At 39.2% G+C, this 14,016-nt stretch overlaps 1 protein-coding gene across 3 annotated transcripts in view; it reads right to left on the bottom strand.

The window, feature by feature from the left end:
* Atp13a4 (ATPase 13A4) overlaps window positions 1-14,016 on the bottom strand; it is a 128,644-nt gene that overhangs the window by 56,804 nt on the left and 57,824 nt on the right. For all 3 annotated transcript variants that reach the window (XR_007834950.1, XM_051191265.1, XM_051191264.1), the window contains exons 4-9: window positions 12,754-12,900; window positions 8,616-8,686; window positions 8,439-8,519; window positions 7,194-7,263; window positions 5,631-5,765; window positions 2,697-2,766 (exon numbers count right to left, since the gene is read on the bottom strand). Coding sequence is in view for 2 of the 3 variants with exons in the window: in XM_051191265.1 (XP_051047222.1) it covers window positions 2,697-2,766; window positions 5,631-5,765; window positions 7,194-7,263; window positions 8,439-8,519; window positions 8,616-8,686; window positions 12,754-12,900 (574 nt within the window). In the remaining variant the exon portion in view is untranslated. The remainder of the gene's footprint in view (window positions 1-2,696; window positions 2,767-5,630; window positions 5,766-7,193; window positions 7,264-8,438; window positions 8,520-8,615; window positions 8,687-12,753; window positions 12,901-14,016) is intronic.

Raw genomic sequence — 14,016 nt, forward strand, 5'->3', positions numbered from 1 at the left:
TGGATGAATGGAGTCTTTCCATCAGAGTATGTTTCTTATTATATCAGTGTAGAACAAGATACTTCTCTTTAACAATTTCAGTCTTCTTTTCAGTATGTATTGTGGCTCCATAGTTTAATTTGGTCAAGCTCTTTCCTGCCCAACCAACTGCACATTTTTGCATTATTCTGCCCAAATTTCTTCTCCTCTTCACTGTAGACCTGGATAAGTACAGGAGAAGGTAGCCAAGAAACAGCCAATGAATACTCTCCTGTCAAGCAATATCCTCCACCTAACCAATTAGTCCATTATGTTTGAATCCATCTTCACTCAAGTTTTCCAAACATGGACAGAATGAAATAAGATTACTGGCCAAAACACCAATGGCCCCTGGTCCAATTCCTGATGAAGTCATTGTTCCTCTCTGAAACCTCATGAGCCAGGCAACCAATGTCTGTCTGTCAGTTTTTCTTTTCTAGGTTCCCATCAGAATGGCCCAGTATGCTCTGTTTCCAATGTACTAGGACTTTTCTACCTGAAAGTCCCAGACTCTTCCATATTCTATGCACAAAATAATGTCAACGACCAAAGACACACATGGTCACAATTATTAGAGCAACACCACTTCATGATGCCAATTTTCTGTATTAATTGTTTTTCTTCTTGTTGTGACAAAATACCTGACAATAAGCAACTAAAAGTGGGAGGATTTATTTCAGCTTACAGGATGAGGGGATACAGTCCAGCCATGAAAGAAGTCTGGCAGCTTGAGGCAGATGGCCATATTGCATCTAGTCAAGAAGGACAAAAAAGATGAATACTAGTGTTCAGTTTATTTTCCCCTTTTTCCTCAGTCTAGGGCCTCAGAGTCGTGCCACCCACTGTCAAAGTGAGTCATCTCACCTCAGTTAGCATAAGAAAGATAATTTTTCACAGACATGCTGACAGGCTAGCCTGATCTATACATTTACTCATAGGTAGTTGGGAGGTGGTAAGGTAGAGGCAGATTGATCTCTGTGAGTTTGAGGCTAGCCCGGTCTACAGAGCAAGTTCCAGGACAGGCTCCAAAGCTACAGAGAAACCCTGAGTTGAAAAAGAAAAAAAAATCATAGGTATATCCAGAAGCTTGTCTCCATGATGGTTGCAGATTGTTCCAAATTAACCCCAAGGAGGGTGTCTGATAAATCAAGTACCATAAAAAAAGAATAAAAGAGTGAAGCACTAACATTACTTACTCAGATCACATTATACATGACATTGTGTGACCCTGACAGATAATGAGAGAACAAAACAGTGTCCAGAAATTGGCCCACCTTCATAGAGAACAGACTCTTAGGAAAGGTACAAAGGCAACACATTAGTACAAAGTCAATCTTTTTAAGTAAATGGCATCAGAGTATTTAAATGCCTGATTGAGAAAGGTGAACTTCAGTCCGAAGCAGACACAAAGCAGAATGGCAAAAACGCAATATAGAACTAAATGTAAACAATATAGAATAATGTAAACTTAAAAGTATATAGAAAGCTCAGTGACCTTGGAATCTGCAAAGATGCCTTAGAAATTAGTCTAGAAGTATAATCCTTAAAGGAAAAAGCTCATTAACTGGACTTTAAGAAATGTAAAAGCATTTGCCCTTTGAAAGATGCTGTGAAGAAAATGAGAAGATACATCTTAGACTGAGCGGAGATGTCTGATAACAGGCTGGAAATTTAATATTAAGACAATCTTCTTAACAAAAGATACAAATGGATAGTTCAAAAGAGACATGGGAGTCACAAATAAGCCCTTGAAAAGATGTCCGGGGCCATTAGCTGAGGAAGAAACACAAATTAAAGCAATAAGACTTCCACAAATGAAAGTGGCTAAAATTGCATTGCTTGCCCACATTGAGCAGAGGCAAGAATGTGGAACAGAGACTGTCAAATGCAGCAAATGCTACAGCCATCTTGGAAAATAATTCATTATCTTCTTAAAATGTTGATTTTCTGTCACGGGGTTAGCTGCTCTGTAAGTAGGCACACACAAGGGTTGACAGAGCATGTTATGAAAGGGCCTATGCACACCTTCACAGCACCTAGGACTCTTCACAGCGCCATCTGTGGTTCATACGAGAAACCAATGCGATAGCCTGAATATCATCCACAGGTGAATTAAACAAATGAATACCCATCTAATGGGATACCTTAGGAAATAAAAAAGAATGTACTATTAATACTCTGCACAAAAGCAGATGAATCTTACATTGTGAACTTTGATCTCTTCTTGCTGAATTAACCTAGCTTATATTATAAAAGACAAAAGAATGCATCTTATATAACACCATTTATGTATAATTCTAAATAGAGATGTTAGCCTGTAGTGACAGAATACAGATAAACAACCACTTGTGTAAAGGGGAGGAAGGACATGTGGACTCAAGACAACTGTAGGTGATAAGTCCTCCTGTCAGCTAAGTATTTTTATGAGTAACTCATATGTGAAAATCTACTGAATTATGTACCTTCCAGATATATTTAGTTTCCCGTGCTAATTCAACCTCTATAGAGTGTGGTTCCTTCTTATGGTGAAAAGATCTCAGATTCCTCTTTCTTACAAGCAAATATATAAGAACAATACAAATGCAGATGACTTGCTAGGATCAATCAGAAGACCAAAGCCAAGTCACTTTCTGATTACCGGTGGATATAACATATAGGTATGAAATAGTGGAACTTACCTTTTCTCTCACATACAGAGACTGTTATGCTGTTGTGTGATTCAACAAGATGGTGCAATTTTACAGACTGCTGCAAAAAGAAGGAAAACAAAAAACATTTATCTGTTTAAATAGCCCCCCAGCTATTAAATACAGCCCACAGTATGGAGCTAGCCCTCTTTAAACATGGAAGGCTTTGGCCTGCCAGCTGGAAATCCTGGGTAGTCTTTCCACTGATGATTTTTTTTTTTGATAAATGAATTATATTGAGAATGAATAAAAAGAAAGAAACAAAAATAGATATATTTTATTCCACATGTAATAACAAAGCATTGGGTATAGCCCGGTGTTGATGGTACACACCTTTAATCCCAGCACTTGGGAAGCAGAAGAAGGCAGAACTCTGAGTTCGAAGCCAGCCTAATCTACAGAGCTAGTTCCAGGACAGACTCCAAAGCAATAAAAAGAAGCTCTGACCTTCTAAGTAGTTAAGTTTTCCAATGATTTCAGGTTTCCATTTTTTTATTCTATTATTATCATTTGAGACACTCCCTAAGAGAACAGGCTCATAAGGCTCCACCTCTCCCAGGAGGATTATGGTAAGTTAATGGCTGTTGGAAGAGAGGGTATTGTTTCTTCAGTGGTATAGTCACTGGTAAGCTAACCATGCTCCAGAAAATAACTCCAAATCCATGACTATGTAGGCAACCCTAATTGAAGCCAGTGGGTCACACATACACAACCATCAAAATAGGAAAGGGCCTTGTTGGAGGGAGGGTTTCAGTGGAATAGGGGACAGAATAACAGAAGGCAATGGGGAAGAGAAATTACAATGACCAAAATTACATATCTATAAAACTGTAATTGAATGTTTAAATGACAATCTCTGAATTACTTCTAAATGTAATAAATATGCCCTAAGAATATTAGTACAATAGGGTAAAGCCCCTTCATTCGTTTTTGCACTCACTCAACCAACATTAAGCAGCCTTTTATGTTCCTAAAGCTATGTTGAGAAAAAATATAAAGTGGAAAACAACAGAAATATGGCTCTTATTGTCAATAAAATTATTTAAAGATATATTAAATATATATTAATATATATTTAGTCATATAGACATATAGATAAAATGTTTACAAACAATAAGCTATACATACATACTTTTCAGTGTAATATAGTTTACTATAGTTATAAATAAAGTGTGTGATAGGGAAGTCCTACTGTATATATGTTTCTCTTATTGGTTAATTAATAAAACACTGTGTGGGTAGTAGCCAGGCAGGAAGGATAGGTAAAGCTGCCAGAGGACAAGAATTCTGGGAAGCGTAGGCAGAAAGGAGTCAACATGTGAACCTGGGAAGAGATGAAGGATGTCAGGCGTTCTCCAGTAAAATAAGACAATATAGAAATACATAGATTAGTAGTTATGGGTTAATAATTAAGACAGAGATAGTCAATAAGAAGCCCAATCCGCCGGCCAACAGTATTATAATTAATAAAATTATCTGAGTGTTTATTTGGGGCAAGGTTGTTGCCGAATCTGGTGGGAAAAAAACATATGTAATGATTCTCATTGCAGCTTTGCTATAGTAGCAAAAGACTAGAAACCACCGAGGAATCTATCAGTAGACAAAATAGTCAACACATAGTTATAAAACTACATCAGATATAAAGAAAATATCTGTGTCATTGTGGAATAATACTAAAGATATAATCAGTTACAATGCAATTGCAAAATAGTGCACATGGCACACTTTTATTTTTAAAAACATGAGTGTGTATGTGTGTGAGTGTGTGTGTGTGTGTGTATGTGCGCACGTACGCACACACATGAACACAACATTGGTAGAATGTAAAGAACATCTGGCCCCAGTAAGTCCTAAAAGTCCAGCCTGGACTGATAATTCTTCCAGTGGAAGGGATCCTAATTTCATTTACAGTGTTACTCTGCCTTAAAATTTTTTAACATGCCCATATATTATTTCTTGTACAAGAGAAAATGTCTAGCTAATTTTAAATGTTTTTATTTGATTTCAAATTACCTGTAGGCTTTGGGATTGCATTAGTGTTCTTAACAAAATGTATTTAGATAAAAGCATGAACAAAGAAATCATGTCAGCATGTAAAGTGTGGAAGTGTCCAGATCTGGAGAGTGGGTATAAAGAGTCAAGAGTTGTAGTAAAGGAAAGAAGGAAGCTACAGCAGCAACTGAAGGTGGTTGCAGAGTAAAGAGAAGATGTTTCTTTGTTGGAGTTTTGTGTTTAAGGTTGATGAAGCCTGAGAATGTTAAACATGGGACAGTGCACAGAGAAGAATCACCTGTGGGTTGTGTGTACACCCAAAAATGCAAAGGCAGGTGTCTGGGGTACAGGCAGATGATGATATCTTAGGCATTTCCTCCACTGTGGAGTGGGTGAATGGGAGACAGGGCTGAAGAGAATGGAAAATTGGCAACTGAGAGTAGGGACTTGAGCTAATTTCATACCAGGCTTTGCATCAGTTTGGTGAAATACCTAATGAGAGTATGTGCTGAGAAAGCAAAGATGAAAAGGCAGGTATCTCTGAAGATGGATGACTTGAAACCTATTCTCATAGTATGGGAGAACACTTTGATCAGAGATGTACAGACAGCTTGCCAGGAAGAGGTTGGTACTTATGGATTCCTATGTGATCAAGTTATCTATGCTATGTGGTTTTCTTCCAACAGCACCTAGGCACCCTGCTATAAGTGTAAGGAAACCCAAGGGGTGAACCAGATCTTTGTTAGGTGGACACCAAACAAACAAAAATATCAAAAAATTCATATTAACACAGGGTCCTCCATCTTCCAAAGGACTGGGAAGGGAAAGGTGTCACCCGCAGGACAGAAGCATTTGTGCTCTGTTCTCACAAACATGATCTTGTTTCACATGGGTGAGACAGTGAAGTCAACCACAGGACCAAGGGAAACTCACCTGTCTGAGATCATACACGGTCAAAGCTATGGAAATGACAGACATGAGGATGATGGCAAGAGCATATTCCTTGTAATCTTCACTGAACCACAAACAGACACTGAAGAGTTGAAAGATGTAAAACGGATTTAGAACCTGTTAGCAGACATAAAGACAGGAAGACAAGAAGGCATTTGGTTGGGCTTCACACATGGCTGTTCATTGGCTTGTTTTCATAATCAGCACTGTGATGTAAATCACCCCACACAATATGCTGTTCTTGTTGTTCTATTTAATCAGCAGTTTCCCTGTACTAGACCATGTGCTGAGCCACAGCACCTAAACCTTTTTTTCTTTCCCATAATTACCTCATTAACCAGAAGTTATTACTTATCTCTATTATGAAGATAAGGATAAGATCTTGAGAAATTTGCTCAAGGTCACACAGCTATGGCTGTCATGGAGCCAAAACCTAAACCCTTAAAGTGTTCGGAGTCCAGAGCACTTATTTTAATCACTGCTACACTCATCAATATACCGAGTTGTGCTTCACATGTCATTGTGCAATGCATCACAGTAACCGATGGAGAGTAGATGTTTTTGTCTCCTGTTTATACTTCCTGGACATCAGAAAGGTGACATAGTCATAGACTTCAGAAAGGTGACATACTCAGGTTTACGGAATTAAACTACATCGTCTGTTGCCCACCCTATGATGAAACAGTGCCACACAAAATGCCATTAAAGAGCTTCTATTGATGGATGAAAGCAAGATTGTACTTTTCCATAAGTGGGGAGCTAAGCAGATGTGGCAAGCTGTAACCACACATCTGGCTCACTGGTAAGGAACAGACATCAACATCAATGGTTGCAGTCCTGCTTTACTTAAAAAATATATTGTGTCTTTCCTCTGATTCACTGTAGTTACTCACAGCAACAAATTCCTGGCTTCTGGCGAGGGAGAAAGCTCACAGAACCTTTCCCAAACAATTTGCCTTGCCTTCTGTCATTCTCAAACATGTTTAGAAATATTGAGAAAGGATGTTGAATTTAGGAACCTTTTAAAGGCAAAGATGGAGATGGAATATCAGAAATATACAGAAGACTGCTATATGGTTTAAAAATAATAAATCCAACAATAAAAGCACAAGAGAACATTTTTATCTTAGTAAAGGATGCCCAAGCCATTCTTTCCCTCTCATGCATTCATTGAGATCAGTAGACCTTAGGAAAGCTAAACAAATATGGTTTTCTCCCTGCAGTTTTGAATGTTGAGGTAATTATATATGTTGTCTAACAAAATGATTTTTTCCTAAAATAAATATGATTTTAGCTTCACAGAATTGAAATGGGCTAAGCAGGGTAGCATTCATCTGAATCATCAAATAAGTAGTGGACATATGAGTGTCACAGCCTGCACTGTAGTGTACAGTGTGCACGTGACATGTCCAGAAAGCATGGTTGACATTATCTCAAAGCAGCTCATAATCACAGTCACATATTAACAAGCCGCATCTCCAGCTGGCCAGACCAAAGCTTCATCATTTTCTACCTAATGTCCAGGCAAAATACTGGGGAAATTACCTCCTTGATGAGCAGTTTCCAAATAGGTGTGATTTCAACATCAATAGCATTAGGCCCACATATTAACCTCCTACAGAGAGAAACCACAGATTACCCAGTCACAGCAATGAAAGAAAACTCACTCCCTGCACATTCAGGGAAAATGTCTATCCCATATTCTTTTTCCCACTTCTCAGGTCAATCCAAATGTATCTTGTTACTTAGCACACCCATATATCTCAAAGTAACTGGAGAGTATGAAGGGTCCCAGGAGTAAAACCAGAAAAACAGATCATATTCCTTCCATTGAACTACACTCCCTGAAGGCTAAATATTTCCCTAAATGGTACTTTTGATGTATAATACTACCTACTTTCTCTAAAATACTTCAGAACTCATATGTTCTCAACACCCCTCCCCCTGAGCCCTGCACTATGCCATGGAAATGGAATGGGGAGATCATGAATGTAGAATATTTTTAGTGGCAGGGGAATACTATTGTTTATTCTCATATTCAGGAGTTCAGTGAAGATCAATATTTGTTTTAATGTGCGCAGAAAAGTTCTTGATTCTCAGAAAAAGCTCAACATGCAGAACTGTACATCCCACTAAATGGCAATCCCAGACTTGTGACATTTTGATTATGCAGAGACCAGCCACTTTATGAATACTTTTCTTGTGGAGAATACTAACCATTCTCTGTGCCTTCCATTTAGACCCTGGGATAAAACAGCTTTGTAAAATGCATAGGCTATGGTCCTCCATTTTTATGTAAACATGGATAATTTGGGTAATCTCATTAAAACCAAGATTGCTTCAGTAGGGGTAAGGAGTGTGCTGCAATTCTGCATTGCTTACAAGCACACAGGTAATCGCAGGTAATACTGAGGCTGCAATCAGCTCCATCTCTTCCGAGCACCAGAAATAGGTCTATATCTCCTCTATCTCTACCCGTGAGTGTGTGTGTGTGTGTGTGTGTGTGTGTGTGTGTGTGTGTGTGTGTGTGCGTGTGTGTGTGTGTCCATCTTTTTAACCATGTGCAAGCCATGAAATCTCTCTGAGCCTCACACTGCACCATTGGGTTAGTTGTCCTACATGTTCTACCCCCGACACCATTTTTTAAAAAAAATGGTTTCTGTGATGACATATGAGGTCATGCATGGGACACACCTTTTCTGATATTGGTAAATCAAGACTATATACTGGGCTATCTGGCTAACCAATCACAGCCCTTTTGAGCTAGTAGAGACACAGTGCATGCAGTACCTTATCTCCTGTTCTTCTGATGTTAGCCCTAATCCAAATTTTTGATGTATCTGTGCAGAACTGAGCCAGTCTTCCAGGGAGCTAAAATAAATAAGTAAAAAGAGTAATTTGCAATAAAAAGTGATATTTGCAAGACAATGCCTGTCTTTTTTGGATACTCTCACTGAAGCAACTTACCCAATTTTTTGAAACTGCCCTTCTAAATTATTCCAGACATATCTTATTTTCTGCACTTTTATGTATCTCACCTACAAGAGGGGAAAAAAGTATTATAAGAATCTCAAGTTTGAAGATCAGGGCACGTACAGCAACTGGAGGGTTGAGGAGACATTTGTGGAAGAAGCAAAGGTAGACACAGAAATGGTTAAAATTTTTTCTTTCCTAACTCTCCATCCCCTTCTCCTCTGCTACACAAACAGCATTTTTATTAGAAGCCATCACCCACCTGGTCAGCATGTTTCAGCATACTGATAAATACATGAGTAATTGAAATGTAAACTCCCCATTTCACTTCCTTACAAACTAATAAGGAAAAAAACATACTAACAATATAAAAGTTACATTTTGTAGTCCGATATATATGCCAGAGAAACATCTGTAGTAAATATGTAATATAATAGTTATAATGGTGTAAAAAATGTTGCCTTTAAATACAGCATAAACACAGGTGGCTGAATGCATCATGGAAGAGATAACATCAGAACCAGGATGTTAAATGATGGGAAGAAGTTTGGTCTGAGGAAAACCAAAGAAGGTAGTGAACAGGCCTGGTTGCCTGCAGAACAAGGGTGTGGCCGGGGAGATAAACTAGGGCTTCATTATGAGAGGCCCAGATGCTAGAATGAGTCCCGGGCATCCTTGCCTTGCAGACAGTGGGTTTGTAGCGCAGCCTACAGAAGACTTGATGAAGAAGAGCAGGACGAATGCAAGGAAAGAGAAGAGCTCGTGCAGCCACGTGTGCTCTGGCTAGTAGGACTCTGAGGGTGTTGGCAGAGGCAAGGAAAAGAGATTCTTGCTTATGACCATTATTCTGATTTCCTTGAGCAATTTTTTTTTCCTATCATACTGAATCCAAGAACCAGAGACCTCAGTAAGCATGAGGAAAAACAGTGGGGCTCCTTGTTTGCTGTGGAGTGTTGGGTATCTCCCCAGGGTACTTCCTAGAATCATCTAGAGAGCTTTAAAGAATATTGCTGCTTGGTCCTGTGGCCAAGAGGTTTAATTTGTCCACAGTGTACTTTGAGCATAAATACTTTTAAATTTCCCCCAGTAATTATAATGTGCACCTGAAGTTGAGGAACACCATTCAAGGCTTCCTGCTTTGGCTGCTCCTCTATTTGTGTCCTTGAGAACTTCAGCTAACTTTCCCTGTGCCTCAGTTTCCCCAGAAACAAACCGAAGCATTTGACCAGATTATGTCTAAGTTCATTCAGCTCTTTTCTGTGTCTTCTACATTTATGAATATTGTAGTCAGCCACCAAGTAATTTTTTTTCATGTGCAGAGTTTTAGGCAGGAAAGGAGGGAGGGGGAAAGGGAGGGAGGAAGGGAGGGAGGAGGGAGAGAAGGAGGGAGAGAGGGGAGAGAGAAGGGAAGTGCAGAGCAGCCTTGAGGGAGGACAGAGAGAGAAAGAGAAGGGGGTACAAGAGAGGTAGAGAGCTAGAAAGAGAGGGGGCAGAGAGCCAGGGAGAGAGAGATGGATAGCACAAAGGCCTACCTGCTTCTTCAGAGGAATGGCAGCAAAGAGAAATTTTAAGGCTGGGAAAACCTCTAACTGGTGCATAATAAAGTATTCAACATATTTTTGTAAAATAAATGACTGCTATGTAAAAAGCACATGTCAACTAGAAAATACAGTTTAAATCTCTTAGTTCTAAAACCTTACTAAATCATAATTGTACTCAATGGTCATGTAGCGCTCTCTCTCTCCCTCTGTGTGTGTGTGTGTGTGTGTGTGTGTGTGTGTGTGTGTGTGTGTGTGTGTGTGTCTCACCAAGCAAAAGTGCTAAATGTTATAATTTGTAAAAAAAAAATGCAATGGGGTTTGTTACAAAAGAAATTATTTGAAAACATGTCTATTTCCAATCGATTTTCCATATGAAATTGGAGCAAATTGCCCCTGGGAAAAATCCATCCTTCATAAGCTGTCAAATACAGGGAGGAAAGGACATTTGAAAGTAACTAACCCTGAGGCTTATTAACCAGCACAAGCCATGTTGGAACCTCCAGTTTCTTCCTTTACGGCTTAAAGTCCTTTTGAATGTTCCCCTTGGTCCTGAAAACAGAGCCAGCAGCCACAGCTGTGGTCCATGAACACTTGGAGTTCATCACACAGTATCTTCAGGTCTTCCTGAAGAAGGCCAGGCATTATTGTCACCTTTGCTTTGCTCCTGATGATGGTCTTATTATGTAACTCTAGAGCCTGGAGTCTTGGCTCCAGCATTTCTGGCTCTGACCTTGTGGGATATGATTCAAGCCAGCCTCAGAATACGTCTGAAAGTCCCTTGACTTTAGGATTCAAAATGCACAAAGCGAGGGTTGCCTACATTGCTAATTCCCCAAATTTGACTATCTGTATTGAAAACATTTTAAGCCACATATTGTGCATAGATAGGATGAGAGGCCTCCACACTGGACTCACATCAAACCAGACTGAAAAGCAGACAATATAATAGATACAAAATATCCACAAGTCAAGCCATCAACAAGAGCTAATGAAGAGTCCACTGATAGGTTTGATCTCAGACCATAAAATCGAATGGCCTGCTATCTTTTGACAATTTCTGAGGCTACTCCTATAGTGAGAAACAAAAGTCCAGGATGGACTATTGAAGCATCTTTGGGAATTGCCCCCTTCCCAGCAGACATCTCTGCCTTGATTTTATCTCCTTCATCACCACCTAATTTCTAGAAGCTGGAAAAGGACAGTAGGCATAGTCTTTGCAGGCGAGTTTATGTATTTGGCCATTGTCTAGAACTTCACCCCAGGAGAAGCTAAGACATGGAACATACATTGTGGGTGCATTTCATGTTTTTTACTGAGGAATCAGTAGTTATCTCCCCCCATCTTCTTGCTCTTCATTTCTTTGGAACATATAAAAGTGTTTTCCTTTTTGCTGGCAGTCCTACAACATGATATTCCCGGTCTCCTCTTTATCAATGTTTGAAAACCTGTCTCTTTTTTAAAGAAAATCCTAAATGACCATCACCTTTGGATTCTTTTTCACTGTCATCAATGTCATCATGGCTGCACCTAACATTCTAACACTAATGACAGTTCCAAGTTTATTATGAATATTGACTGCTATAGTTCACAAATCGCCTCAAGATTTAACTCTATATGTGAGGTTCATAACAGCCCTGATAAAAAGGCAGAGAGAGGATTAAGACTTTCATTTTATAAATCAGAAACTTAATATTCAAGAAGGCAGTAGCTAACAAACACCTTGTATACTAACATGATAATGACATCAAGACTGAATATCAAAACTTTCCATTTTAGGGACTCTGCCCTTACTTGAATTCTGTTTATTTGGGAATTTCTCCATTTGCCTTATTGATTACTAATGGTGCTGATATTTCAGGGCAGTAAAAACCCTGAGGCCACGTCCAAAGCTGACCTGAAGAGCCCCATTCTCAGCTGAAAGCCACCTCACTGATGAGACACTGCTCCCTGGAGGAGACTAACATCTTCTGTATGTTTACATTGGCAGGTCAAGACAGCTGGGTGATTACAACTGACAATAGAGGGCTGCTCAGCAACTGATGATTTTCATTTTAAAATCTTGGCCTTAGTTTCAAAAGCTAATTTTAAATAGCTATCTGATATGTAACTGTAAAAGAAAGCATTTTAGCTCATAAAAATATGTTTTTAACATGGATATTAACTAGTCTCATTTTAATAACATGGATATTAAGCAGTTTTCATTTAACCAGACAAAGGGGCAAAACCCAAGCACATTTAGATATTACCGTTCAAACTGAGTTCTTCTGCAGAAATAAGCAAATTCCTTAGTATATCCATCATGGATTGCCTTCACTGTAAAACTGACCTTGTTATACACATTATATAATAGGAATGGTGTTTTAAGAGTAGCCTGTACTGAGTACCTACTGCAGAAGACCTGGGTTCTATTCCTAGGACCCACATCAGAGCTCACAACTATCTATAATTCCAATTGCAAGATAAGATATTCAACTTCCATTTCTAGATTCCATCTGAATACACATTGCACACATACATGCTTGCAATCGAACTCATACACATGAAATAAACAATCACTAAACTCTCTAGCATCTCAGATACCATATACATACCTTTAGATCTGGCTTTCTTATGGCTCTGTTTATTATATATTCCTCATCTGTAATGACAGGGTGGTCAGGAGTGAGACCAGACGTTCTGCTCAATGCTGGCAAGGAGATCCACATTACCTTTTTCCAAGAATAAACTTTGAATTCATCCTGGGGAATAAACATCAAAACCCCCAGGGTGTTAAGAGAAGTCATCAGACTAAAATTCATCCTTAAATACATCATTTCATATATTGTTGTGTTATGAAGCTAATGGACATTCTATTGAAATGGGACATACGATGCCTCAGGATCTTGAGAGACAAAGACTTAGGTCATTTATTAAGTAATCTGAACTGAAATGTGAGACACTAACACAAAGACCAAAGCCAAAAAGGAAGAGGCACATTCTCAGATAAGAGAGAAAGATTTCTCCATGACCTTTCAGTTCAGCTGGCAACGTCACAGTGAAGAAAATAAATCCCATGTGTTTCAAGGGACTGTATGTCCCTGTGAGCAGGAGGAAATCTAATGAATGGAACCATTCCTGTGTTTCCAGACTTAATTCAAAGTTCACTTTCCCTCAGTCTCACTGACACACTTCCTTCAAGAGAAAACCAAATAAAACAATGTCTAAACTATCATCACAGTGACTTTGGAAGGTTCTCCATTCTCATAGTTCTCCAAGTCAGCTTGAAGTAAGAAACAAGGTTTACTGATTGTAAGCTGGCCCTTGGTGTGGCATTCTGGGACCTGCTCAATGAAAAGCTGAAGACACTGGCTGCATGCATCAAGTGTGCACAGAGGTAACGGATCATATGAAGATATTAAGCAAGGTGGGATTGAAGAAGTGCTCTTACAGCAGGAGCCCCCCAAGTAAAATTATTTCCATTTGCAGTTGACTGATGTATTCATCATAGAATGAATCTAGAAGTACAAGCTTGGTGAACACCTATCACATAGCTCCTTTGGAGACTGGTGTGATTCTGAGAGCCACTGCTATCTGAAAGATAAATACCCACTTGATGTCGGATAGGGCTGTCTAACCCAGAAAGCTAGTGACTGGGAATGTAGATCAGAGATGAGGTACATCCTCACCACACATGAACTTGCCTTGAAAATACCTCAGTTCATTGAATTGTGCAAGGGGTAGCAAGAAGCAGCAGTAGTTGTAGCTGGGTTTGGTCTATTTGTTATCCCAAAGAGAAAACTCCTCTTTCCTGCTATTCCCTGGGTCAGGAATCTCCCTATCTCTTCTCCTTCGTAATCACATACCTTCACCATCAA

The sequence above is a fragment of the Phodopus roborovskii genome, unplaced genomic scaffold, assembly GCF_943737965.1.
Source record: "Phodopus roborovskii unplaced genomic scaffold, PHOROB, whole genome shotgun sequence".
Taxonomy (NCBI): Eukaryota; Metazoa; Chordata; class Mammalia; order Rodentia; family Cricetidae; genus Phodopus; species Phodopus roborovskii.